At 34.4% G+C, this 26,092-nt stretch overlaps 2 protein-coding genes across 2 annotated transcripts; both read right to left on the reverse strand.

Moving 5' to 3' along the window:
- Positions 1 to 9,281: 9,281 nt before the first annotated feature.
- LOC126680232 (pectate lyase-like) lies at positions 9,282 to 11,322 on the reverse strand. Its single transcript, XM_050375307.2, has 3 exons — positions 11,066 to 11,322; positions 10,119 to 10,859; positions 9,282 to 9,832 (listed from the first exon to the last, which is right to left on the reverse strand). Exons 1-3 carry the CDS (start codon positions 11,167 to 11,169, stop codon positions 9,472 to 9,474), a joined length of 1,206 nt encoding a protein of 401 aa, XP_050231264.1. The 5' UTR covers positions 11,170 to 11,322; the 3' UTR covers positions 9,282 to 9,471.
- A 1,488-nt stretch (positions 11,323 to 12,810) lies between these two features.
- LOC126681909 (protein FAR1-RELATED SEQUENCE 5-like) lies at positions 12,811 to 14,664 on the reverse strand. Its single transcript, XM_050377466.1, has 3 exons — positions 13,750 to 14,664; positions 13,633 to 13,639; positions 12,811 to 13,529 (listed from the first exon to the last, which is right to left on the reverse strand). Exons 1-3 carry the CDS (start codon positions 14,662 to 14,664, stop codon positions 12,811 to 12,813), a joined length of 1,641 nt encoding a protein of 546 aa, XP_050233423.1.
- Positions 14,665 to 26,092: the final 11,428 nt, after the last annotated feature.

Consider the following 26,092-nt stretch of genomic DNA (forward strand, 5'->3'; position numbering starts at 1 on the left):
ATGCCAAGTTCTACGAGTGTAAGTTTTAGTTGGATAAAGTTACCTTTCTAGGACACTTTGTGTCGAAAGATGGGATCAAAGGTGATCGGCAGAAGATTGAGGCAGTTATGGATTGAAGAGGCCAAGGTCAGTTACCGAGATCAGAAGTTTTCTTGGTTTAGCTGGCTACTATCATCGTTTTGTGCAGGGTTTCTCCCAAATATCTGTACCATTAACAAAACTGACAGAGAAAAGTGTTACGCTTGAGTGGACTGGCAAGTGTGAGGCATGTTTTCAGAAGCTTACAGAGATTTTGACTACAACTCTTAGTTTAGCTTTGCCATCTGCATTGAAGGGTTCACAGTGTATTGTCGTGCTTCCCGTATTGGTTTGGGTTATGTGTTGATGCAACATGGTAAGGTGATTGTCTATTCTTTTTTCCAGATGAAGAAGCGTGAGGTGAATTATCCTACTCATGATCTGGAGTTGGCAGCTATAGTTTTTGCTTTAGTGATTTGGAGACACTACTTGTATAATGCGACTTGTGAGGTTTTCACTAATCATTAGAGTTTGAAGTACATCTTTGATCACGTGAGTTGAATCTGAGATAGAGGAGATGGTTGGAGTTACTGAAGGACTGCGATTGTACCATTTAGTACCATTCGGGTAAGGCTAATGTGGTAGCCGATGCGTTGAGTCAAAAGTCTTCGGGCAGTGTGGCTCATATTTCTGAGGTTGAGTGTAGACCCATGGTTCACTAATGGCATGGTTTGATAGCTTTGGATTTTCGTTTTCAAATTTCTCAGGGTGGCAGTTTGTTAGCACATTTGCAAGTGCAATTGCTTTCGATTGATAGGATTAAAGCTTTACGAGCTGAGGATCGACAATTGAAGCGGATTATGGACAAGGTCCTTCAGGATGGGAATTCTGAATTTGTAATTGTGTATGGAGTTTATAAGTATGGTTCTAGACTGTGCGTTCTGAATTCGAATGGTTTGAGACACCAGATTTTAGAGGAAGCACATAAGTTAGCTTATAGTATTCATCCGGGTTCTACTAAGATGTATCATGATCTAAAGGTTACTTATTGGTGGAGTGGAATGAAAAAGGACGTTACGGAGTTTGTGTCTAAGTGTTTGACTTGCCAGTAGGTGAAGTTGGAACACTAGAGACCATTTGGCTATTTGCAACCACTACCTATTCCAGAGTGGAAGTAGGAGCGATTGCTTCGGAGTAACCGACAGGGGTATGATTCGATTTGGGTGATTGTTGACCGTCTGACCAAGTCAGCTCACTTTTTATCGATCAGGGTGATGTATTCAGCTTTGAGGTTGGCACAGTCGTACATTGATCGGATTGTTAGTCTCCATGGTGTACCAGTGTCAATTGTTTCAGATAGAGGTTCAATTTTTACCTCTAGGTTCTGGAAGTCCTTACAAGAATCTTTGGGTTCGAGGTTGGATTTCAGTACTGCTTTTCATCCTCGAACTGACGGTCAGTCTGAGAGGACGATTCAGACTTTGGAGGATATATGATCACGATGTGCGTGCTTGATTTTCAAGGTAGCTGGGATACTCATTTTCCTTTGATTGATTTTTTGTATAAATGTTATCACGCTAGTGTCGAGATGACACCTTACGAGGTTTTGTATGGGCGCAAGTCTCGATCTCCTATCTCTTGGGAAGAGGTCAGCGAGCGTAAGCTTTCTAGAGCGAAAATCATCCAGATTACCTCTGAGAAGGTACCTTTTATCAAGCGCAGGTTGGAGACTGCTTTTAGTCGGCATAAGAGTTATGCTAATCCTAAACAGAAGAATTTTGAGTTTCAGGTTGGTGACTTTGTGTTTCTTGTGGTTTAGCCTATGAAGGGTGTTGTTTGTTTCGGTGTTAAGGGGAAGTTAGCACCAAGATACGTTGGTCCATGAGTTGGAGCAGTGGCTTATCGTTTGGATTTGCCAACATATATGCCGTTAGTGCATCCAGTGTTCCATATTTCTATGTTGCAACAGTGAATTTCTGATCCTTGACATGTGATTGTGTCCTAGAGCGTTGATATTGACCAAGAGTTATCGTATGAGGAGCAACATGTTCAGGTTGTTGATACACAAGTGCATAAGTTGCGGAACAAGGAGATTCTGATGGTTAAAGTTTTGTGGCATAATTATTCTGTTGAGGAGTACACTTGGGAGATGGAGTCTGATATGCGGAACCTTATCCTTTCCTTTTTCCTTGAGGTACATTGGGTTCATTGCATATGTGTTTTAGTTTTAATTGTTATGTGCATTCTATGTGTTGTTTTATGATTGTATGTTTTGTGTGTTAAATTCGAGGACAAGTTTTATATAAGTTGGGCAGATTGTAATATCCCGTGTTTTTTCGTTATGTTTCCGATGTGTTTCCATCACGGTGTAAGTTTATGATTTTAAATTCAAAAAAGTAACCATAAGTATGACATAAGTGCTTGGGTTTGAATTCATGATTTGATGAGCACTAACAGACCAATAATTCTATAAATTTTGTTTCCTAGATGGTTAATCACAACTATTGCTGCTTCTCTTAGTTGAAAATTTCCTACAATTTGATCTACCTCATGTTCACTACTCTTCAGAACACCCAAATCATCCTACAATCTAATGATAGTAATTTGTTTCTTCCTATGGGAGACTTTTGATAAGAGCAAAGTGTACATATGTTTTAGAATTGTTTTTGCATGCTTTTGTTGTGCTTTGTCTTGCTTTTATTGTGCTTTGTATGAAAAGACGAGACACCACATAGTCATCTCATTAAATCCCAAGGGAGCCCCTCTAGACCCCGTTTCAGGCCCTCCATAAATTCTCGTCCCACGCCATGTACAATTATTATTTAAGGGGTTACACTCAAAATCGATATGATTATAAGAATAGCTCAAAGTACTAACAACAGAATTTTTTTCCACATCAATATCAGCCCTCGATTATGCCCTCTAACATCAACCATAATATAATTATAACTAGGTAAGGAATACTTAAAGAAATATAACTCAAAAAGATAAAGACGAGACTCCATTAAAAAAATAATATCACGGTTATTCACTATTTCATAATGCTTTAAAGCTCGCATAGTCCAAGGATTCCCCATACCTTAGAGGTTATAACTAAATATGTTTAATGCGCTTGACGAGTGACTAGCAATATTTTCCGTTTCAGGAGAAATTTGATCAAGTCCAGCATCTGAAAACCCTTGGCTTCTTGGTGCAAAGATCAAGCATCACTATATCCTCCATAGGTTCATCTATCAATTGAATATGAGAAGAGTGCTTCCTCTTTGGACCTTTAGATTACAGCTGGCTCGGTAACAAGACGTGACCACTGCTCTTGTGCATTACGAGCTACCACCTTCATGCGACCCCCTTTTTTCTTCTGAGTAACTTGCAATTTAGCATTTTGCTCAGTCTAGGTCGTCCCTACCGTAAATAGTAGATGGTCTAGTAGAATTCCTTCCCAATATCAGGCTCATGTTGAGTTTCTCTATTCTTGCCATTTGACACCACCTTCGTTGTCCTCTACATTAAGAAGAAAAAAAAATGTTGGGTTCCTATAACCAATTTGTTAATATTTTCCTCCTCATCCACCACTAGCTTCCATCTCATTTGTGTTCCATCTCCCTTTTTCTAAATATTAGCACCCGTACCATGTGAATCGCTACCACCACTTCTAGACATTTTGGAACCAACAACTCTTTGGAAACGGGAAGCACGTAATTCCAGGCGGGTAAGGAATCATAATCGTCAAACACATGACCCAATAACCCATACAAATAGCAAAAATTCGGCAACTGTTCGAAATCGAAGTAAACCCAAACTTTCTCCCCTTTAGTGTTGCGAATACAAGAACCACGTTTTAGAGGCAGACTACTAATACCTTAACCCTAATATGTTTGCCCAACACCAATAAATCTTGCTCTTTGATTTTTAAAACTGCACCAGTCCTCCAATAATCCTCGTAATACTATATGTATCCCTACAGTTCAGAGGTACATTACATAATAAATCCAAAAAGGGGGGAACTTCAACTTAATATCAGAGAGTTGCTCATCACCCTTCACCTCTACAAGCACGATTAGTTGTCTTCCAAAGGGCATCTCTCAATACTTTCCCCTTATCTTATACGTTCTTAACTTCGCAAAGGAAAACTCCATTTCCCATGTCCAAAATATTGAACCCACTATTGATTCTCCATGCACATGTCATTGCACTATGAAGTGATTTAATTCATATTCTCACATCACCTATTTTCCAATGAATTCACCTCATATATAACACGTGTAATGTTGAGATTCTGACAATTCACACATCATACGTAAATAACCGACGTTACAAAAGTACATGATACTATAAAATTATCAAAAGACCACCAGAAGCACCCTCAATCGGAATCCAAGCACAATCAAAATCTAAATGAGACCACAAACTCCTAACAAGAAAGTCATAAACGATTTTTCTTTTTGTTTCTTCCAAACCACAAAAGAGGTTATTTGTACACACCAAATTCCGAATAAAATATCGTTTCCAAAGATTCAAAAGTCGTCCTTAAAAATTTCAAAAAACAACATTTAATTGCAAAGACACAATCAATCAACTAAAATACCTTGAATGAAACCAGAATTAAGCTTTTCAATGCTCCTTTTCACTTTTCAAGTTAAGTAGCAGCTGGTCCACCCCTGTTGACTTAACATTTTCTAGAAAAATATCGATTGCACGCCCAACTTCCTAAGTTTTCAAAGTTTCGTGCATTAGGTTTGAATTGTCATTCGTCAACTCTGGTTGCTTGTTAAACTAAACATCATAGTGGAGAGTGTTCATTTTATTAACACAAATGTTAGTAATTTTCATATTGAAGCCTATCTATTGTTCGAAAGGGGAGTTTACATCTTCAACAATTGAGATTGTCTTAAAAATTATCTTATTCTTCCTCGTAGTAACAAGAGTTAGGTGACTTGGAAAAACATCAGTATACTCTGGAACATTATCTCAACTAGTATCCAAAATAATATAAATTGAAGCAAAAGCAGTAAGAATATAAGTTTTGTGAGAAACTGATTAGAGTGAAGGAACAGAAATATCTCCAATGTTATTCCAAGATTTTGATTCTTTCATAACATAAACAACAACCGTATCATTTAATCGAGCCTCCTCCAAATCAATTGTAATATCAACTTCCCTTGCGTGTACCAAAATGGACTTACCACAATTAACAATCTTCAAAGATTTATTGATAAAACTACATATCATAGAGATAAGAATGCAACCCGAATCTAATCGATACTTAAGAAAAACCGAAGAATGAACCTTTATCATTTCACCCATTAAATATCCAACACCATTAAACAATTACGGTGACCAAATATTAATAGGAATCCTTGCAACATTAACCGACGTTAACCGAAAAGAAGTTCGATGAACATCCATTGCTTTGTGAACCGATAAGAGGAAGTTATTCAAATATGGATTTCAGGATTCCAAAAAAAACCTAGTGAATCAACTAACTGAAAAATGGAACGTTACAAGATGTTGATTACCACCTAATATGGAAGCCTTCTAAAAAACAATCCCATAATAAACCAAATACCTGTTTATTTTTAAAATAGAATTGATTGAATTCATTGTGACAACAACCGACCTAGATAAACAATCCTCATTATATTTCAACATCGAATTATTATCAAAATTCAGTGTCAAAACCCGATCAACCGAAGTAACCTTGACAATAGTATTCATGGTGTTAGAGGCAACATCTGCGTATGACCATGTATCGCACAGAAAAAGGTTAAACTGATGCTTTGTTTTCTAGTGTAGAGGACGAACTATAGGAGCTAAAACCGGAGGATAAGCAATAGGGCGTTTTGCTAGAAATCTAAAAAGGAACGCACGTAGTTTAAAACACCTATTATAATACGGTTCAGCTGAGAGATAACCTAATTGGTTTGTAGATTAATCTTAGGGCGAAGAAATCCAAAACAACAGTTCCTCTTATTAATTTCTTAGCTAGGATAACACATCCATGAACGTTATATATTGCAAAATCATTTTGCAAGTCCGTGTATTTCCAAAATCGAGGAAAATGTTCAAAATAAATCACAGTGGACGTAGATGTCGTGTTTGCAGACAAGGGCAATGTTTTATTGGCTAATCTTGAAGCTAAGATTAATGGGATTTTTACTAAGGTTAAGGTTGGTGTTTTGGAGAGGGAGAGACGTCTCATTTTGCAATCTAACAGTTATAATTATTTTTTTGATGACAAATAGTTAATCATCAAATATGTAGCTTTTTGTTTGATTTTATTAATGTTTTGGTTTTGGTGTTATATATCGGTTTATCTTCATACAAAAGAATAAAAAGAACCAAAAACATTTTAACAGAGATAATTTTTAAACAAATACGAATAATAATCATATATTTATTTCTTGAGTTTCTTGAATAATACATGAAATGTTATTAGAACGATTAGTCATAGTGCAGTGTTAATCGATTTTATGACTCTTTTCTTCTGAAACGACGTGATTGATAGATTGATTTGTACCTCTGGACAAAATGTAAAATGTCTTAAAAAAGGGACTTAGTACGTAACTCAGCTGGCAAAATTAATTGAGTATTTGTTCCAATTCACATAAACTATTTTAACAATTAACATGTTTCTATTCAAACATTTTCAACGGCAGATCAATGGCGGTGGGTCGGAGAAGTTGCCGGAAAAAAGGTCGAGAAGATATGTCTATTTTTTATTTTATTTTATTTTAAAATTAGTGGAGAAGAGGGTTTGATTGAATGTATTTTATGTTAAGGGTATTTTTGAATTTTTTTATGAGGGTGAAATAATTAAAAAAAATTGAAATATGAATTTGATAAATATTTTAGAAATTAAAGGTGTTGAATTTTTTTCTTAGTGCCACGTCACTAGTTTAACGTCCGTTTGTTAAAGTCATGGATGAAGGAGATTTTTTGTTCGATTTTAGAACTATAAGGATAGCTAAAAATAAATTAAAGAGCTGCCTTGTATTTTTGGATAAACTTGGAGGTTTTTGTACCTTTTGCCTAGAATAATAGAGAATGACAATTTTGACTTGAAGCTGAAATGATGAATCATGTTGTTTTATAAAAGCAACAATTGTTTTTCTTAGTGTTTGATCAAATTTACTATTTATACATTCCTTCAGTTAAGTCTGTAATTAGTTAACTTCGTTAAAGCGTCTGATGTTAATAATTAAGTTCAGTTTAACCTCTAATTTATTTATTCATTCAAAAAATTATAAAATTATTTTACAAAATAAAAAAATTATTTTACAAAATAAAAAAATATTAAGAAAAATAATACAAATATCATTTATAAAAAAAAGTAATATAATTTTATAAAAAAAAAAAATTTTAAAAAAATTAAGGGTTTTATCGAACTGTAGTTTTAAGAGGCACTAACGTTTCACTTTTTTAGCGATTTAAGCCTAGCGTTTAAAACGTTACAAAATAAATGCTAACATTTTCAATTATGCATTTTGTAGCCTCATTTTGAATTCCAGTTATTTTGTCATATTTTTAAACTGTATAGTGCAAAAATGCAAAAAGTTGAAATTTTATTTACAAAAATTTAGAACATTGAAATAATGTGTCAATAATATGGCTGCCACATTTGCAATAATTGCCGAAAAACGGTTTGGGTTACAAATTGCAAAAATTGGAAAGATTATAATTTGTTTCGTAGCCTTTTAAATGTTACACTTAAATCGTTAAAAAATGAAACGTTAAGATTTATTTTGTCAATATTCCCATTTTTAACAATAGGATCCTTTTACCAAGTCAACTAACGAAATTAACTGACGGAAAAGGAAATGATGAATTTGGTCAAAAACGGTTGACTTTATGGTGGTAGTCAAAAAAAAAAACTTATGAGGTAAACAGTAACTATCCCTTAATTTTATTATAAACCAATCTCCATATTTATAAGTTTATTCAATTAATTTAGAAAAATTTAAAAATTTGACATTCAAAGAATTATCTTATAACGAAATTAATATTAAAACTAACTGAACAGAAACTTCAAATTTGAAGAGATAATTTGACCCTTAAGTTTTTTTAAACCATAGAGAAACAGAAAGTTTATTATATATGCCCCATATTTGAAGGTGTTTCTCCACGATTGACGGAGTAAAGTATTATTTCATCTCTAAATTTTTTTCTCCATGGCAAGAATTTTTTCCTCTAGTAGCTGACATTTTATCCCATTTCACATTCATAAGGACAACTCCCATCAGTAATAATTACTAATAATTTAATTGATACCCCAATCATTTTCAGAGTACAAATTTTCGGATTTAAATTTGAAAGAAATATGAATTAACAAAGAAAATAACAGAGTAACCAAAAACAATTGCTAACATTAAGTTAAATTTAAATATCTAATACTTTTGGCATGCTGACTCTATGGTTGAAGCACTTTTAGAATTTGGTATCCTATTTGGGACTTACCGACTTGAAATATTTGGATGAAAATAAGGTTAGTTTTTCTCCAAAGCGGCCTTTTCTCATTATATAGGAATTCAAATTGTTGGTTTATTGTTGGTTGAATTCTGTTTTTTTCATGCTCAAAATTATAGCGTTCATTGTGCATAGTCTTTTTAATTTTTGGAATTTTTTGCCACTTGTAGTTTTTTTTAATATAAATTTCTATCCATAAAAAATGGATAAAGGGCGGCCCTCAAATTTGTGTTTCGAGATTAAACAAGTACATTGTAATTTTTTTGGGTCAATTACATCTCCATATTTGGCTAATGTGAGCTTAGCTTGGATGGTTAAGGTATCTCTAAGTGCATCAAGTGGTTGTGGGTTCGAAGCACGCCTCGGTAACTAACAAACTAACAATTGAGACTTGAAAGAGTCGATTACCATCTTTGACAAAAAAAAAACATCTCCATATTTGTATTCTCAGATTAAATAGATCACCATAATCAATTAGGTTACCAAATTTATATTTGAGGGTCAGATAAGTCCGAGTGTAAATAATTTTGGAATTACTTGACCTAAATTAAGAAAACTTGGGACTTAATTGACTGATAAAATTAAAAAACGACTTATTTGATCCGAAATTATAAATTTTCAAATCTAATTGATCTAAAAAAGTTAAAGTATACAAATCTGATCCCGAGACATAAGTTTGAGACCGTGTTGACCTATGTTCATAAAAAAAAGAGTAATCTAATTATAAAACGAAAAAAGAGAGTTATTGAAACACAAAAGATTATTAACTCACACATGTAAATTAAGGTAAAACTCTCAAATTTAACTAATAAAAAACACTCAACACTTCTGCTCTTGCTTCTCTTAACAAACAAAGGATTGCCTCTATAATCCAATCCATAAAGTTTACAAAGCTAAATAAAACAGAGGTTGTCAAACCCACAAAAACAGTCACAAACATAAATTAAGAAACACAAAAACTGCAGCATTAATTCTGCATAATCATAAAAACTAGCAATGAGCGCCTTTTCTGCAGTAAAGTGCACCTGCAGTTCTAGTAATAGAATTAACCAGCGACGAAGGTCTCGCACTCAAGCTCGAAGCTCTAGCGAATGTCGAAGAAGCTCCGGCTCCTGATTGCCTGAAGAATGCACCGTTGAGATATAAATCTCCTTCGGATCTCCAGTTCCAGTGTCTCCATTCGCTTTCGGGTGCATCTTCGTGTTTCGTTACTTCTTTCTTTTCCCTCGCGGAGGGTGCGAGAAACCTGTTACCTTGGCTGTTGATTGTGGGCGAAGCACTGCCTCCTATGGCGTACATTTCCCAGTGTGTGTAGTCATTGTTCACCACATGAAAATATCCATGCCTACACCTGCATTTTTTTAATAAAACATACCCTTCTTTTAGTATAAATTTTTTATAATTTTATAACCATTTTATAAAAAAGTTATAATTCGGGAAATGTAATAATATTTGCTTGAGAATTATAATAAGCAATGAAATATTAAAAAGTGTTACACCATTTCTCATTTTCTAATTAAAATATGATCAGTTGGGTCCATGAATGAAATTATAGATCCGATCTAGATAAGATATTCTCATAAAAATATACTAGTAGTATATTATAATTTGAAAGAAGAAAAAGAGTGAGTTATTACCTCGGCATTCGTTGCACGAGCCCCTCGCCAAAATGATTAAAAGCAATAGTAACTTGCATGTCCCTGTCTTGAGTATAAGAGTCACTATGTCCCAAGAGCATGACCTTGTCATGATGAGTAAAGAAGCTATTCGATATGGTAATAGCCGTCGATCCATGAATTGCATCAATTAGTCCATCATGACAATTAGACAACGAACAATGATCCACCCAAATATGCTTACTAGCAAAGATGGAGATCCCGTCGCCGTCCGATTGAGTCCACCATCCCGAATGATGGGGAGAGTTTCGAATGTTACCATTCCCACCTTGCTTACAGTCATGAATGTTCACTCCATGGATGATAATATTTGTAGCGTAATGAATAGTAATGCACGGTCCGTTAGCAATGTGAACGCTAGCGCCTCTACCGTCGATTGTTTTGTAGGAGTTCATTACTAGCTCTTGCTTTAATTGAATCACCATGTCTCTCTTGAAAATTATCCATAACGGCTCGTCTTGAATCACCGCGTGTCGTAGAGTCCCTGGCCTCGGATTTACGGCGTCGTCGTTGCCGGAATCTGTTACCATGTAGAACCTACCGTTTCTTCCACCAATGGCGTCTTTACCGAACCCGATAGCGCAATCTGCCAGTCTTTTACGGTTGCTTTCCCAGTTTCCGTCGCACCGCCAGCAATCATCAATCGGGTTGCCTGTTCCGCACGACATATACCCTAAATTTCTCCTGGACTCATTAACTCTCCTGCACAAAGAAAAATATAAATTTATCTCACATTTTAGGTATATATTCAAAACTACGTAGCACACACTCCATTCAATCAATGTGACACTTGGTGTTTTGAACACGAAACTTCATTTACATACAGAACATTAAAATAACGCCATTTTACCGTGTCCGTGCTACCGAGATTAAAAATATAAAGTACATTAAACGAACTAACTAATTACCTGTGCACATCTTGTACAACTAGGTCAGCATCATGAAGAGGGGAGGACAAAACGAGACAAGGAGCTAGAAGAGAGACGAGGAAGAAGATTGAAAGAGTAGACATTGTTGTTAGTTGTGTTAGAAAATGAGAGAGTTAGGGGAATATTTATAAAGGAGTTAAAAGCCGAGAATAATGGCGTGATTATTATAAGAGATTGGGGCAGAGTATGGAGTTAATGTATCGCAATTTAAGGTAATAGTGTTGCTCTTTCAATTTGTGTTGGTAGTTTAGAACCGTTAATCTCTTTTGTCTACTCTTTTGTCTCTTAAGTCAATTTTGGTGACAAAAAGCCTTACTTGTGTTCTCATACATAGTGGTTAGTGTCAACTGTTTAGTGGTTAAAGCACATTCAATTAAGTACTAATGTAGTACTTTTTTTAGTTAAGATTTTTAATTTAGTTGGTTAATACCAAAAGTAAATAGAAAAATAGTTAGTTAATACTGAAAATAAATAAAAAAATTAAAATATGGAGGATTATATTGTTTGATTTTTAAATAAAAATGTAAATTGTAGCATTTGAGGAAAATCTAAGAGTAATTTACTCTAGTTATTATTTAGGTTTAATATCTTAAACGTATCAAATATTTTTTTCAAGTGAGATCAGTTCCAAACAAACCTTTTAAAAATACATATTTTAGCCAATTTTTAATAAGTATATGAGGAAAATTTTCCTCCTGCCCAGCCTGCCACCTCGCAGACTTTTTCTTTTTACCAAACTGGTAAATTTTCCAGTTCAGTCCTTAATAATTTCAGGACTGAACTGAAATATTAGCCAGTTAAGTATTCCACACTGAAACTTCTCGTACGCAGTCCTAGATTAACATTGTATAAACAATTCTTTTCTTTAAAATTTATTCTCTGAGTTGTACAGTATTGCTAATCAAACATGCATTCTCATTATTTCATAATATAAAATTTAATCTACGACAATTTTTTATACTAACATTTATTAAAATTGTCTATCAATTTATAATTTAATATAAATCAACAAAAAATTATAAAAATAAATTCAACAAAAATACTTAATTCATTCAATTTTATTCTCCTTAGAACTTGCAATTGCATCCTATAAAAAAAATATAATTATTGTTATCATAAATATTGAAATAATAAAAAAAATTAAAAAATTTATTTTAAAATTGTCAAATTACTTGAAGTTGAATGAATGAAAAAGTATCCGAATTAGTAAATGTATAAGACGTATCATTCTATGATAAATGTTCGGCCATCTCCTGAGAAGTAATAGACTCCTTCGATAAACATCTTTCACTTGATTTCTTTAAACGAATTAATAGCATGTAAATATATTTGAAGTAACATATTAACTAAAATAATTTCATAACTCTATTACAATGTGTACCTGAGTCATATTTTCAGATACTTGTAATTCAACATCCAAATTATTTTGTTCAATAAAGATGTCAGGGCTATTTTCAACCTAAGAAATTCATGTAGAAACAATATTTATAATTATTTTATAAAAAATCATATAAAATAAATAAATATGTTTTTGTATATGAAGAAATACTTGCAATTTGGGTTGTTTGATCTTTTTTTTTCTAAAGCACCTTTAATTCTTTTACTTGGACGTCCAACTGTTGCTTTTGTCTTGACTTCACATATAACTAGAGAAGATATTTTATCATCTTTTGAGTTAGATAAACTAGCAGGATCGCTACTTATCTTCATTTCTTGTAAATTCTTCAATAATTTTTGAAATATTCACATGCATATTCATACATATTCTCACTTTCTGATGCAAGTGTTAATATTTCTCGAAAATTATGACTTAGAGATGAATATCTTTTTCTTATCAACTCTTGCGGAATACTTCCAACCCCAATACTATAATTGTCCTTAATCGTTCCAAATTTTACATCTCTTGTCCATCTCTTCATGATGTACTGTGGCAGAATCTGTTTGATATTTTTTTTATCAAGAACTTTCAGAGCATGCGCGCATAAAATCCTTACTAAAGTAAATTTCATACAACTACACTTAACAGTTCTTGTTGACATTTCTAAAGAAACCAAGTGTTCTTGATCCTTTTTACCACATTGAACCTTGTAACTAGTAACAAATTCAGATTTGTCAACTCTGTGCATAACACAATCCAAAACCTTCATATACTCATCTTGGAACATTTTATATACAGCAGGAGTGTATATTTTTGAAGCATGCCTTAACATCTCAACATTAACCTGTAAAACTAGAACCCTTTCTCTCATTTTAAATTCTGTTAACAACTCATCATACCGTCTATCTGATAGCAACCTGCTATAATTATCAAAAAAGTGCATAAAGTTATTTTTTGCATCCAAGTATTTCTTTAGAACACTATTCATTGATTCACTCCGTTGAGTGATCTTCATATCAGTTGTAAACATATGACGTCCGTATACCATAGCCCATTTTTTTCTTACTTCAAAAATTCAACTGCACCATTTATTATCAGTAAGCATATACTTATTAAGCATATTATCCCAAGCTTAAAGCCATTTATCTTCTTCTTCATAATCATATACACATGAGCTAAAATCATTTGCAAATTGTTTTGATGAATGAAAAACATGGCTTAAATTTTTAGCCGCATTTTGATAAATATGCTACACACATAATCGATGATGGGTTTAAAAAAATACCTCCTCAATTGCTTTGGCCATCGCTGCACATTGAACTGTAAATATCGTCACAGGTTGTTTTCCGGACATTGCACTAAGAAAAGTCTCAAACAACCATTTAAAAGATGATATCGTTTCATCATATAGCAAAGCTGTACCAAAAATAATACTTTTGTTATGTTGATTAACACCAACAAATGGAGCAAACGGCCTAGCATACTCATTTGTTCTATAAGTTGTATCGAAACATACAACATCTCCAAAGTGTTGGTAATCAATAATTGATCTGTCATCTGCCCAGAACACATTTAATATAGAATTATCATCATCAAGTTGCACCAAATAGAAATAAGAAGGATCTTGTAATTGCATTTTATGAAAATATTCCATAATAGCATGACCATCTCCCTTAATCATCTCTATTCTACGCTTGGCAGATATATAATTTCTAAAATCACCGTCCAAAAATTCTTTAAATTCACGACCTCCACTTTGTGTAGTCAATAAATTAATAGTGGATCTAACAGATAATTCAGCCTTTGCAGCATCATCAGCGACAGCTTTATGAGCTGGTGTAATTTGTCTTTGTGATCTTAATATATGTTTCATTGGTGTAGGAGTAAGTTCATGGCTATGATCTGCCTTAAAAGAAACAACTTCAAACATACCGTCCGATTTGAGTTGACAAGTCATTTGTGCCAAACAATTTACTCGGGAACTTTGATGCTCAAATTTCACTTGTTCGCACCTTTTATCAACACCTTTCTGACCTTGTTTTGAACAACAAAAAGTTCTTCTTTTTATCTGTCCATTAACACGCTTCAAATATTTTAATCTCACACTGAATCCCAATTTATGAGCATAACTTTTATAAAAAGTATATGCACTCTCTTTACCGTCAAATTTTTTACCAACACATGGCACCTCGATATCCATAAGTCTGATATTTAAACAAAAAATACTATATTAGTATTAAATTAATAATTAATTGGATTACAATTGATATAAAATAGATATATTTATAAAATAATAATTTGAATAAAATACCTTATTCTTTGTGAACGACAATGGATACTTGAGCTATTAATAAAGTTTCAAAATATTAGCAACTGAGCCTTGAAAAGGAATGAATAGAGAAATTGAAATTATGAAGTTATAATTGATTGAAGTTGAAGATTTGAACGGAAAGAAGATGTTTATATACTGTTAATCTAGGGCTGCGTATTCATCAAATTAAAAAACAAACCTAGGGCTGCGTGCGGGATGTTTCTGTCTTAAATTAGGAATACTTAACTGGCTAATTTTCCAGTTCAGTCTTGGAATTATCAAGGACTGAACTGGAAAATTTACCAGTTTGGTAAAAAAGAAAAGTCTGGGAGGTGGCAGCCTATGCAGACTGCAGGAAACTCCTGCTGCCCAGGGCAGCAGGAAAATTTTCCTCTAAGTATATTTCAATTTTATCTAATCATTCTTTCTTTTTTTCAAACAAACGTCTAACGCTTTTTATTTGTTTCGATTATGACAATTTTGGACAATTTTTATAAGTATTTTTCAAATGAAGAAATTTTATATGTTAGAATTGAAAATATTTTAAAAGGTTTGGTATTTTTTTGAAAACAAAATGTGATTAGTTAAAATTGAAATGCACCCACTATAAGAAATTCTGTATTTGGCAACAAACTCTTTTACAACTAATTTTTTTGGCAACAAACTCTTTTACAGTTAATTTTTTTTGCTGCTAAAAAACATTTTGCAGCATTAATTTCAAAAGTTGCTGCCATTAGTTAAGTTATAGCAGCCTTTTACTGTAAATTTTGTTACCAATTACTTAAGGCAACATGCCACAATTTTATTTTGTTGCTATATGTTAATAGTAACAATTTTAGCATTATTAGCAGCAAAAACGTTTGTTGCGAATTCTAGTATTTCTTGTAGTGACCTAACCCCAAAACGCAAGTGAGTTGGTAAAACACTTTCATGGTTTAAGTGAGGTCGCGGGTTCGAATCGTACTCATATATGCAACTGTTTAAAACTTGGGATTAGTGGTTTGCCTCCTGTAAGGGACCTACCCTTCTCGAGTGAGGATTAGTCTGAATATAGAAGGTTTAAAGGTGTAGTTGCATAATTGGAACTTGTTCAGGACACCTCATGATCAAAACAAAAAATAAAAATAAAAATACACCTATTGAAAATTGGTGTTTTTTAAAGGTTTGGATAGAACGGACCTCACCCGAAAAGATTTAATTTTTTTTAATTTTTTAGGGTCAATAGTTTAAAATGTATTTGAAGCTATTTATTTATATGCATGATTTCTTTCATTTAAATAATTGAGGATTTCTTCCCTCCATAATTAAAATATAAGTACTAAATTTATAAATCCATTAATGTTTTTTGACATAAAAGATGGTGTATCATTCATTTAGAGTTTTTGACTTTAAAAGTTTCAAATCTAGCCATTTTATTTGGTCTAGAGAATTACAATAGAAATTAAAAAAAAATAGCTTTTTTGGCAACAAAATGAGTTATCGAGTTAGAAATACCTACTAACATAACTAAAAAATATGTATAAAAAGGGTTAATGTCAAAAAAATCACGAATTTTATATGTTTTTTCATTTTAATCACGTAGTTTAAATTTTTTCATTTTTATACACGAACTACCACTTTTTCTCAAATTCATACATGGTGCTGAGGTGGCACTCATTCATTGGTGTAAAGTGATATCCACCTCAGCAAATTACACCAATGGAACCGTGACACCTCATCACCGTGTATGAATTTGAGAAAAAGTGGTAGTTCGTGAATGAAAATGAGAAAATTGAAACTGCGTGATTAAAATGAAAAAACGTGTAAAGTTCGTTAATTTTTATGATATTAACCCTATAAGAAAATAGCAATCCAAGTTCTTGTAATGTCTCAAAGAAGAAGTAAGGAGACGGTTAATCTGACACCGGAATTTATTCTCTTCTTCAGTAACCACCGCAAGAGACGGTTAATTTGACGGTTACCCACTTTCTTAATTTTCTCATGAAATAGTTGCAGTTTTTCAAAACTCTCTTCGGCGCCGTTAACGCACAGAACCGCCGCCCAATTCGTATAACCCTCAAACGCTCAAAACTAACATTACCAACTGCAATTGGATATGAAAATGAATTGAACTTACAAAAGAAACAAAAATCTGGTTTCCACATCAACATGCATCATCCATAAAATTATAATTCTGTAAGTATTAATTAAGTCTGTTATATTTTCTACTAATTTGAAGTTTGTTGTTTTTCATGCAAATGATTTGGGATAATCATTACTAAACTATTGGCTAATTAACTAGTTTGTCTTCCTTCTGTTGTTTAACTATTTACGATGGATCATCTGTTCAATCATCTAATGTGCATTTCTTACATTTTAATATAATATAATTGGTTTTTTCTGGTGCGTCCGATTTTTGCATAATCCCAATTCAGTTGTTGTGCATCATCATTCTTTGATAAAGCAGTTAATTATCTAGTAGTTAGAGGGCATAATTTTTTCTTTCAGCCTATCAACAAATGATAATGCAATGAGCGCTTAATTTTGGAAATGTCCCTTCCTTCATGCACTCTTAGAAATCGCATGCATGGAGTCTTCATACAAACAATTCAGGTAAAATTTTCATCTTTTATCTGTGCATCATATTTTTGTGTTTGAACAACTGTCGTGGAATTACAATTTATATGCATAACTGGTCTTTCACCTTTTGAATTAGTTTTAAATTGTTTCATATCCATTATTTATTTATGTTTCTTCTTATTTATAATCAAATTTTGCTTTTCAAATTGAGTTTGGTTTAATCTCCATTTGGGTATGGGTGTTTTTTTTTCTTCTTTATGGGTGTTTGTATTACATAAATGACTCATTATTACGTATAATGTTTTAGTTTAAAGAAGAGGGAATTCTCATAAAAGTTTATTCTACAAGAGGGGCCTCTCAAACGGCCCTTCTAACTCCCACCCTCTATCGTCAATTGATGGAACTCCTCTACTATCATGTTAGTTTTATCTTAATTTTTATATTATTTTCTAATTTAAATAATAAGGTATGCTTTGATGATTGATCGCGATATTTCAGTTCTGCGTGTCTACAAAATTAAGGTAATATGTATTTTACCTTAGTCGCTACTAACAGTAAGTGATTTTTGTTTTTTAAAATTTTATCGTTTTATATTGCTACCGTTCGTTTAGCAAATTATACAAGTATTGGTATTCTAATTTTTTAAACGAACGTGTAATTGGATGGCTCAACTAGTAGCCGTTAAGTCCGCTTTTATTTATTTTTTTAAGAATGGCTCATCATCTTCATGAGATGACCTTTCTTCTTATATTTATATATTGTTATCTTCGGCAAGAAAAAGGACATTCTTGTAAAATAATTTCACTATCAATGTCCATAACCGAGCCATTTAATACTCTTAGCATCCCTTCGATTTGGATTTTTAAAATACTGAAACTCACAAACTTCTCTAAGAGCCATCGCTTCTACTAGTGTAGGAGAGGAGATATGTAAAAACGTGTTAGCAACAGGAGAGACAATTTTGTAATACCCCGTAAATTTAAAGGACTAAATTATTCCGCCAAAGGAAAAATTTATGGGATCGGGAGAACGTAAATTAAATTTAAAGATAAATTTAATTTATAGTATCTCCGGAAATAGAAAATAGCTATAAAAGTTAAAATATAAAATTTGGATAGTTATATTTTAACTAACGGGAATTAAGAAATACTTATAAATTAAAATAAAATAATATATAAGTCCCGTGTGAATATTTTTGGAGTCAACATTCACGGAATATTTGTAAGAAGTTACCCCTAAAATTTTATAGAATTTGGAGATAGAAATTTTATTAAGTGGGTCTAATTTAGCCCTAATAAATCTTAAATGATTTGTTAATAATAAAATATAGGTCCCGTAAGAATAAAAATTATGTTTTTATTTTAATTATGAATTATAAAATTCATGGTTAAAATTTCATAAAATTCGGAGTTCACGGACGAGTACTTAAAAATTTGGGTTAAAGTAACGCGTGAATACCTAGGGGCTAGTTTGTCTTTTAGCCAAACTATTTATAACATTCAATTTTATTTGAATGTTTCATTTTGAAACAGAAACCTAAAACCTAGGTTTTATACTCAGAGAAAAGCGACGACGATACGCGACGGTAGGTTCGCCGATTTTGATCCGATTTCTCATTTCTGACTCAAATTTCTTCGGTAATCCGATATTAATCGAAGTTATAACCGTTATTTTGAATTTGGTTATATAGAAAATGGATTATATTCGAACATATAACAGTTACAGTAGCGAATTGAACGTAAACGCAATGATTTTACGTTCTGATAGCGGAAATGGATAGATTGGTGTTTGAATATGTGTTTAGGATCGAAAATTGACGTTTAAGCACGTCAGAAAGCCCGGGAAATGCGATTTCCCGGGGCTGTGCACGCTTGGTGCACGAACGTGCACACAGAGTGCATGAACGTGCACTAGCTGAGTGCACGAACGTGCACCAGCTAAGGTGCACGACCGTGCACCATGGTGCATGAACGTGCACCGGCCTGGGTGAACAAACGTGCACCAGGAAGCATGACCGTGCACGGGGTTACACGATCGTGATGCCATGACTCGAAGGGGGAGGATATTTTGCGGCTTTTGCCCTAACTTTCGACGCAAGTAATCGTCGAATTGTGGATGATTCGAATGGACTTTAAACCTTAAACCTAGACGTTTAAAGGACTAAAAGAACTTGTACAATTAAAGGAGTTCGATTAAGTAAAACTTAAAGACGTTTTAATTAGGTCAACTATTAATCAAAGTGATTAATAGATAGAGGACTATGAGTTTATATCGAGGATGAGAATAGATTATATATGCTATATGTCTATTGATGTCTATTGAGAGTCTACTCCTTAGAATTAGAATTCTTGTTTCAATTGTGTTTAACAATTGTTTTATAATTAGATCCGACGAGCAAGCAAGCTACCGAACCAGGAGAGTAGAGGGTGATCAAAAACTTTTTTGTGAATAACGGTTTTGTGAGTCTGCATATTTAATTTTGAATATTAATGCCAAAACATTTATAACTCAAAATGTGTTTGAAATTGCATTGCATAAGAGTCGATTTGAAACCAATATAGATCCATTTTATTGGGCAACAATAGGACTGTGTGATCACCGGTGTTATTAAATCACTGTATTATATTGCATATTGGTTAGGTCCTTTGGCCAAATGCTTGCAAAGCGGCCTAAACCTAACAGGTTATCCTGGGGAGCCAGTAATCCAATTTACGGCCCAGCAAACCTTACACAAAGTTAAGATGACTGTGATAACAGGAGTTCACAGTTTATCCTGTGTTAAACAAGTGAGCATGAACTGTGGTATTAACCATAGTTAACCAAATGAGGTTTCTCTTAGGGTTTTATTTGGATCGGTTATTTTGATGCACAAACTGTGTTTACATGTGATTTCTGCTTTTATTAATATGCTTAAGTAATTATGTGAATTCACTCATATTTGACCCCCGTTGATTTCCCTTTCACAGGTAAATGACATTTTGACGTGACAAGACTTTCAGTCCTTTCTCCGGAAGTCGTAAATAGATAAAGGTCACTCTAGAACTGTAGTGTAATTCTACTAGCCCACAATAGTTCATTTGTAAATGTTTTAACTCTGATATGAAACTACTGTCAGTATCATTTTGGGACAAAGGCATGTTTTATACAAAAAGGGCTTTTGCCAGATGTTTATAAAGAAACCTGGTTTTGATAAAGCTATATGATTGTTTGTCTGACATGCTTAAACCGATTACTTGATGTGATAGCTGGTTTGCACCGTTGGCATTGTTTTCGGACAGGGTTGTGTTAGGATATGTGCAGTGTACACGTACTACCCTGAGTCCAGAAATGCAATCGCACGGTTTTGATTACATGTTTATCTAAATGTTTTCAAATACTTGCGAAAAGAGATTGAGACCTTTTATGTTTTCAAAACGCGACAAGTTTTTACTGTTTTTTCTAAGCTTGCTACGGATTTCGGAACAACCATTCCCATTCCCTAGCGCCGGTCTCGACACGAGTTTCTGGGCAGAAATCGGGTCGTGACAAATTTGGTATGAGAGTAAGGTTGTAGAACTGCAGTGTCTATGATAACATTGCCGATATTAGAATGAACTGTGTGAAAACTGCCAAATACTCTATATTTGGAATGGTAATAATTGAAAGTATTTCAATTCTTAAAAAGGTTTGAGACAAGGAGACCCAACTTCCCCTCTCATGTTTGTGATTTGCATGGATTATCTCTCTAGAATGCTTAACAACCCAAGTACTTCCTTTAAATTCCATAAAAATTGAAAAAATCATAAGAGTCAATGATCTTATGTCTGCATATGACTTAATGATGTTTTGTTATGGTGATTTCACCTCTGTTAATTTCTTTGTTGAATGTTTGAATAAGTTTCAAGACACTTTTAGTCTTGATATAAACCCCTCTAAAAGTCAGTTGTTTTTCTTTAATGTTGATAGTAGTGTGAAAATCAATATTCTGAACACCATGGGCTTTAGGTAGTTTATCCAATACATATCTTGGAATTCCCTTTATTTCCACTAGAATTTCTAAGTTAGATTGGAAAGGTATCACTCTAAAAATTACCAACATAATAAATTCTTGGACAACTTTGTCTTATGCTGGTAGAATCCAATTAATTTATTCTGTTCTTATGAGTATGCATGTTTTTTGAGCTTCGGTGGTTATATTAACAAAAAAGTGTTGTTAAGGATATTCACAGAGTTTGTTCTACATTCCTTTGGAATGGTTCTAATGAAGGAAAGAGTAAAGATTTAGTCTCTTGGAAAGAAGTTGTCAAACTTAAAATAGAAGTGAGGAGTCGCAATGTTCCAAAACCAAATGGAAGAGAGCGGCTAGGAAAAAGGGGACCAACTCTAGCAGTGGATCTAAAACAGGAAGGAAGAGAAAAGGGCAGAATGTCGGTGAAGAAGAAAGCTGCCAGATGGATATAGATGAAGGATGTGTGTTGAAAAAGGTTAAGGAAGGGAATGCGAACGAAATACAATCATTATCGGCCGACTTGGAAGAATACCGAGTCTGCCGTGAACAATGAAACACTTATTTTGGAAGTGTCGGGGAATGGAAAATCTCCGAACAGTCAATACGTTACGTTGTCTTATTCAACGTTATTCCCTCGACTTGGTTTTTTCATCCGAAACGAAGTTGGATGTAATAAGGATAAGTAGAGTGTTTTCTAATCTTGGTTTTGACGATGTTATTGTTGTGGATAGCAATGGGGCGAGCGGAGGGTTGGTAATGGCATGGAAAGATAGTTTAGAGGTCCACTTTCGATCGAAATCCGGAAATCATATTGATGTGGATGTGAGATGTGGAAGGTTGGGAAGTAAGTGGAGATTGACTGGATTTTACGGATACCCTAAAGATACAGATAAAGTAAAATCATGGGAACTGTTACATAAACTCTTTCTTGAAGAGCATGAAGCGTGGATTGTTGGTGGTGATTTTAACGAGATAATGTGGCAAAGGGAACGTAGCGGTGGGCACAAGAGAGATGAGAGAATGATGAGACGTTTCAGATCAGGACTGGATCAATTTCAGTTGGCAGATTTAGGTTCAAACGGATGTGAATTTACGTGGTGCAGGGGAAACGAAGATAGAAGGCCGATATTAGAAAAATTAGACTGGATTGTAGCTAATTCTGATTGGAAAAATGTTTTTCCAAATGTTATGACTTTTGTTTTGTTGAGGGAAAGCTCAGACCATGCTTCGTTGATGTTGGATACTGACTACCATATGGTTCTTAATACAGGTCGGAGGTTAAAAATGAAGAGATTTGAAGCTATGTGGGTCCGGAGACCGGATTGTGAGGAAATCATACGTGAAACTTGGGGAGGTACGGTGGGGAATAATTCTAGCTCGATAACTCTAAAAGTTGCTCAATGTTTGACTAAGCCGAATAAGTGGAATGATGAAGTTGTTGGAAATCTAAGCAGTCGAATTCGGAAACAGCGAGAAATGTTTTTCAAGCTTCAGCAAGGGAAGGTGGACTTTGATCAATACCAAATAATTCAAAAGGCGGAAACGGACCTCAATGAATTGCTACATTGTGAAGAAGTAATGTGGAAACAAAGCTCAAGAGCTCTCTGGTTGAAAGAAGGTGATAAAAATACTTCTTTTTTTCATCAAAAAGCGACTCAATGGAAGAAAATAAATTTTATTACGGGTCTTTATGATTCAAACGGGATTTGGAGTGAGGATCTAAAGGGCGTTGGTCAGATATCTATGGAGTACTTCAAAAACCTATTTAACATCTCTAATCCGATTAACATGGATGTCGCTTTAATAGGTATTCAAAACGTGCTAACAGATGACATTGTGAGAAATCTGCAAAAACCGTACTCCAGGGGTGAGATTGTACAGGCGCTGTCCCAAATGCATCAGCACAAGGCTCCGGGGCCAGATGGTATGTCCCTGCTATTTTACCAAACTTATTGGCATATTGTTGGCCAAGACGTTGGCACTCTCGTTTTGAATTTACTGAATGGAGGTCCTTTCCCGGAGAGCTTCAATCACACCCATATTGTGCTTATTCCTAATATTAAACACCAATACAGGCCAATTAGCCTATGTAACGTGGTTTACAAGTTGGTTGCGAAGGTTGTATGTAATAGACTGAAATTAGTTTTGACCCACATTGTGTCTAAGACTCAGAGTGCCTTCGTGTCGGACCGTCTTATCATTGATAATATTCTGGTGTCTTTTGAATGTTTTCACCATATGCACACGAAGCGAAAAGCAAAACAAGGATATATGGCGATGAAGCTAGATATGAGCAAGGCATATGATAGAATCGAGTGGGATTTTTTAAATGTTGTTTTGAGAAAAAATGGGTTTTCCTAATCAGTTTAGAGAGCTAATTATGAACTGCATTAATTCGGTATCCTTCTCAGTGTTGATCAATGGTGCCTTGCAAGATTGCTTCTCACCTAAAAGAGGCCTTCGGCAAGGCGATCCCTTATCGCCTTTCCTCTTTATTCTATGTGCGGAGGTTTTCTCTGGCCTGTTATGTAAAGCTGTGCATAATCAGCACATTCATGGTTTAAAATTGCTAGAAATGCTTCGGTAGTCTCGCATTTATTCTTTGCCGATGATACGGTTACATTTGCTAGAGCAAACGAGAGGGAGGGGAATGAGATAAAAAGAATCATTAAGATTTACGAAGATGCGTGTGGGCAAGTGATCAACTTCGACAAAACGGCAATTTCCTTTAGCCGAAATGTTAAATCTGACCGGTCCAAAATTCTAGCAAGAAACTTGGGGGTGAAAGAGGTAGTGCATCATGATAGATATTTGGGTCTTCCGACATTTGTTGGTAGATCAAAACGAGAAATTTTTAATATCTTGTTAGAGCGGGTGTGGAAGAAATTAAGCGAATGGAAAGAGAACTGTTTATCAAAGGCAGCTAAAGAGGTATTGTTGAAATCAGTAATTCAAGCTATCCTGACCTATACGATGGGGGGTTTTTAAGTTACCTGCTTCGATATGTTCCGAGCTGCAAAGTTTGATGTCTAGTTTCTGGTGGAGAGGCGGAGATGATAAAAAGGGTATGGCTTGGGTAGGGTGGGAAAAGATGTGTATGGCGAAGCATTGTGGAGGACTTGGTTTCAGAAATATTGAGTGTTTCAATCGAGTTATGCTTGCAAAGCAAGGTTGGAGACTTAAAGACTCGTTGGTTGCACAAATCCTGAAAGCAAAATATTTCCCGCGCTCTACATTACTAGAGGCAAAAGTTCACTCGGGAGCAAGTTACACGTGGAGGAGCATTTAAGGAGCTATTCCGCTACTCCGACAGGGGCTGCGGTGGAAGATAGGGAATGGAGATTCTGTGAAGGTTTTTGGTGACCTGTGGATGTCCAGGGATGGTCTGTTCTATTCTTACCCAAAAAATGATCAGATTGACTTGAACCTACGAGTTAGAGATCTTGTTGTAGCTAAAGGTAATGCTTGGGATGAGGAGATTATTAACAAGTCTTGTGTGGAAGTTGACGCAAATTTCATTAAAGAGATGGCTTGGAGAGGCTTAGATCAAAAGGACAAACTCATGTGGCACTATTCTAAAACTGGTTTCTTCTCGGTGAAGTCGGCTTATTTTCTGGTGAGTGATGAAAACAGCCGAGCTAGTTCCTCTAGTGACCATACTACAGGTTGTGGTATGAAATGGACAGGTATATGGAATTCGAATTTGCCTCCCAAAATAAGACATTGTATTTGGAGATTGTTGCGTAGAAGCTTACCAACAAAAAGTTCTATCCAACATAGAACTAAGATGGGAGACGGGCTTTGTAGTTGGTGTGGCAGCAGGGAAACTATCGATCACATGTTTAAAGACTGTCCGTGGGTGAGAGGGATTTGGTTCGCAAGTAGATTGGGTTTGGATACTAGACGCTTGACTGAAGGGAATTTCCTACAATGGATAGATGTTTATTTCAAGAATTTTCAAAAGGAGGACATTGAAGAGTTTTGGGGTTTGTGTTGGATGATTTGGTATTCTAGAAACTAATTTTGCTTTAATGATTTTGATATTTCTTGTGATCGTATTTTGGAGTCCACCACTAGTATTATTGCTGATTTTAAAGCAGCAAATTTGAAAACCTTAAACAATGGCTCTTCAGAAATGGTTAAATGGTTGAAACCTGAAGTTGGATGGGTGAAGTTGAATACAGATGCTAGGCAGGCTAGGGGAGGAAGTTGGAAAATGGGTTTTGTTGTCCGAGACAGTGAGAAAGAAGTGTTAGTGGCGGGGAATCGGTTGCTCGGTTCTGAAGCTGACATTATTATCGCCGAAGGAGAAGCCATTCTTTTTGGTCTAAGGATTGCGTTGGGCTGCAGTTTATGGAATATCATAATCGAGAGTGATAATGCTCAAATTATCAAGGCCTTAAATGCAGATATTTCTTACTGTAATGAAGTGGGTGATATTGTGCAAAAAATTCTCGATCTGTCATAACAATTTCCACCAAGTTCAATGGAGTTCCGTTCGAAGAGAGGGTAACAAGATGGCTCATGGTATGGCAGCTCTAGCAGAGTAGGTTGAAGACAATATCTGGATGGAGAGTTTTCCCATTGCTGTTGAAGAAGTTTGGATCCAAGAAAAAGGAGATGTTGGTTAAGTTTTTATAGCTCTTGTTATTTGCTTTTGTTCTTTCTGTGTTGCTTTTATTTGTTTCATCAAAAAAAATAACATAAGCATATGGACCAAAGCTACAATTAGTAAAAACGCCTGGCATATTCTCAATAATATTGATTCCA

The sequence above is a fragment of the Mercurialis annua genome, linkage group LG5, assembly GCF_937616625.2.
Source record: "Mercurialis annua linkage group LG5, ddMerAnnu1.2, whole genome shotgun sequence".
NCBI classification, from domain to species: Eukaryota; Viridiplantae; Streptophyta; class Magnoliopsida; order Malpighiales; family Euphorbiaceae; genus Mercurialis; species Mercurialis annua.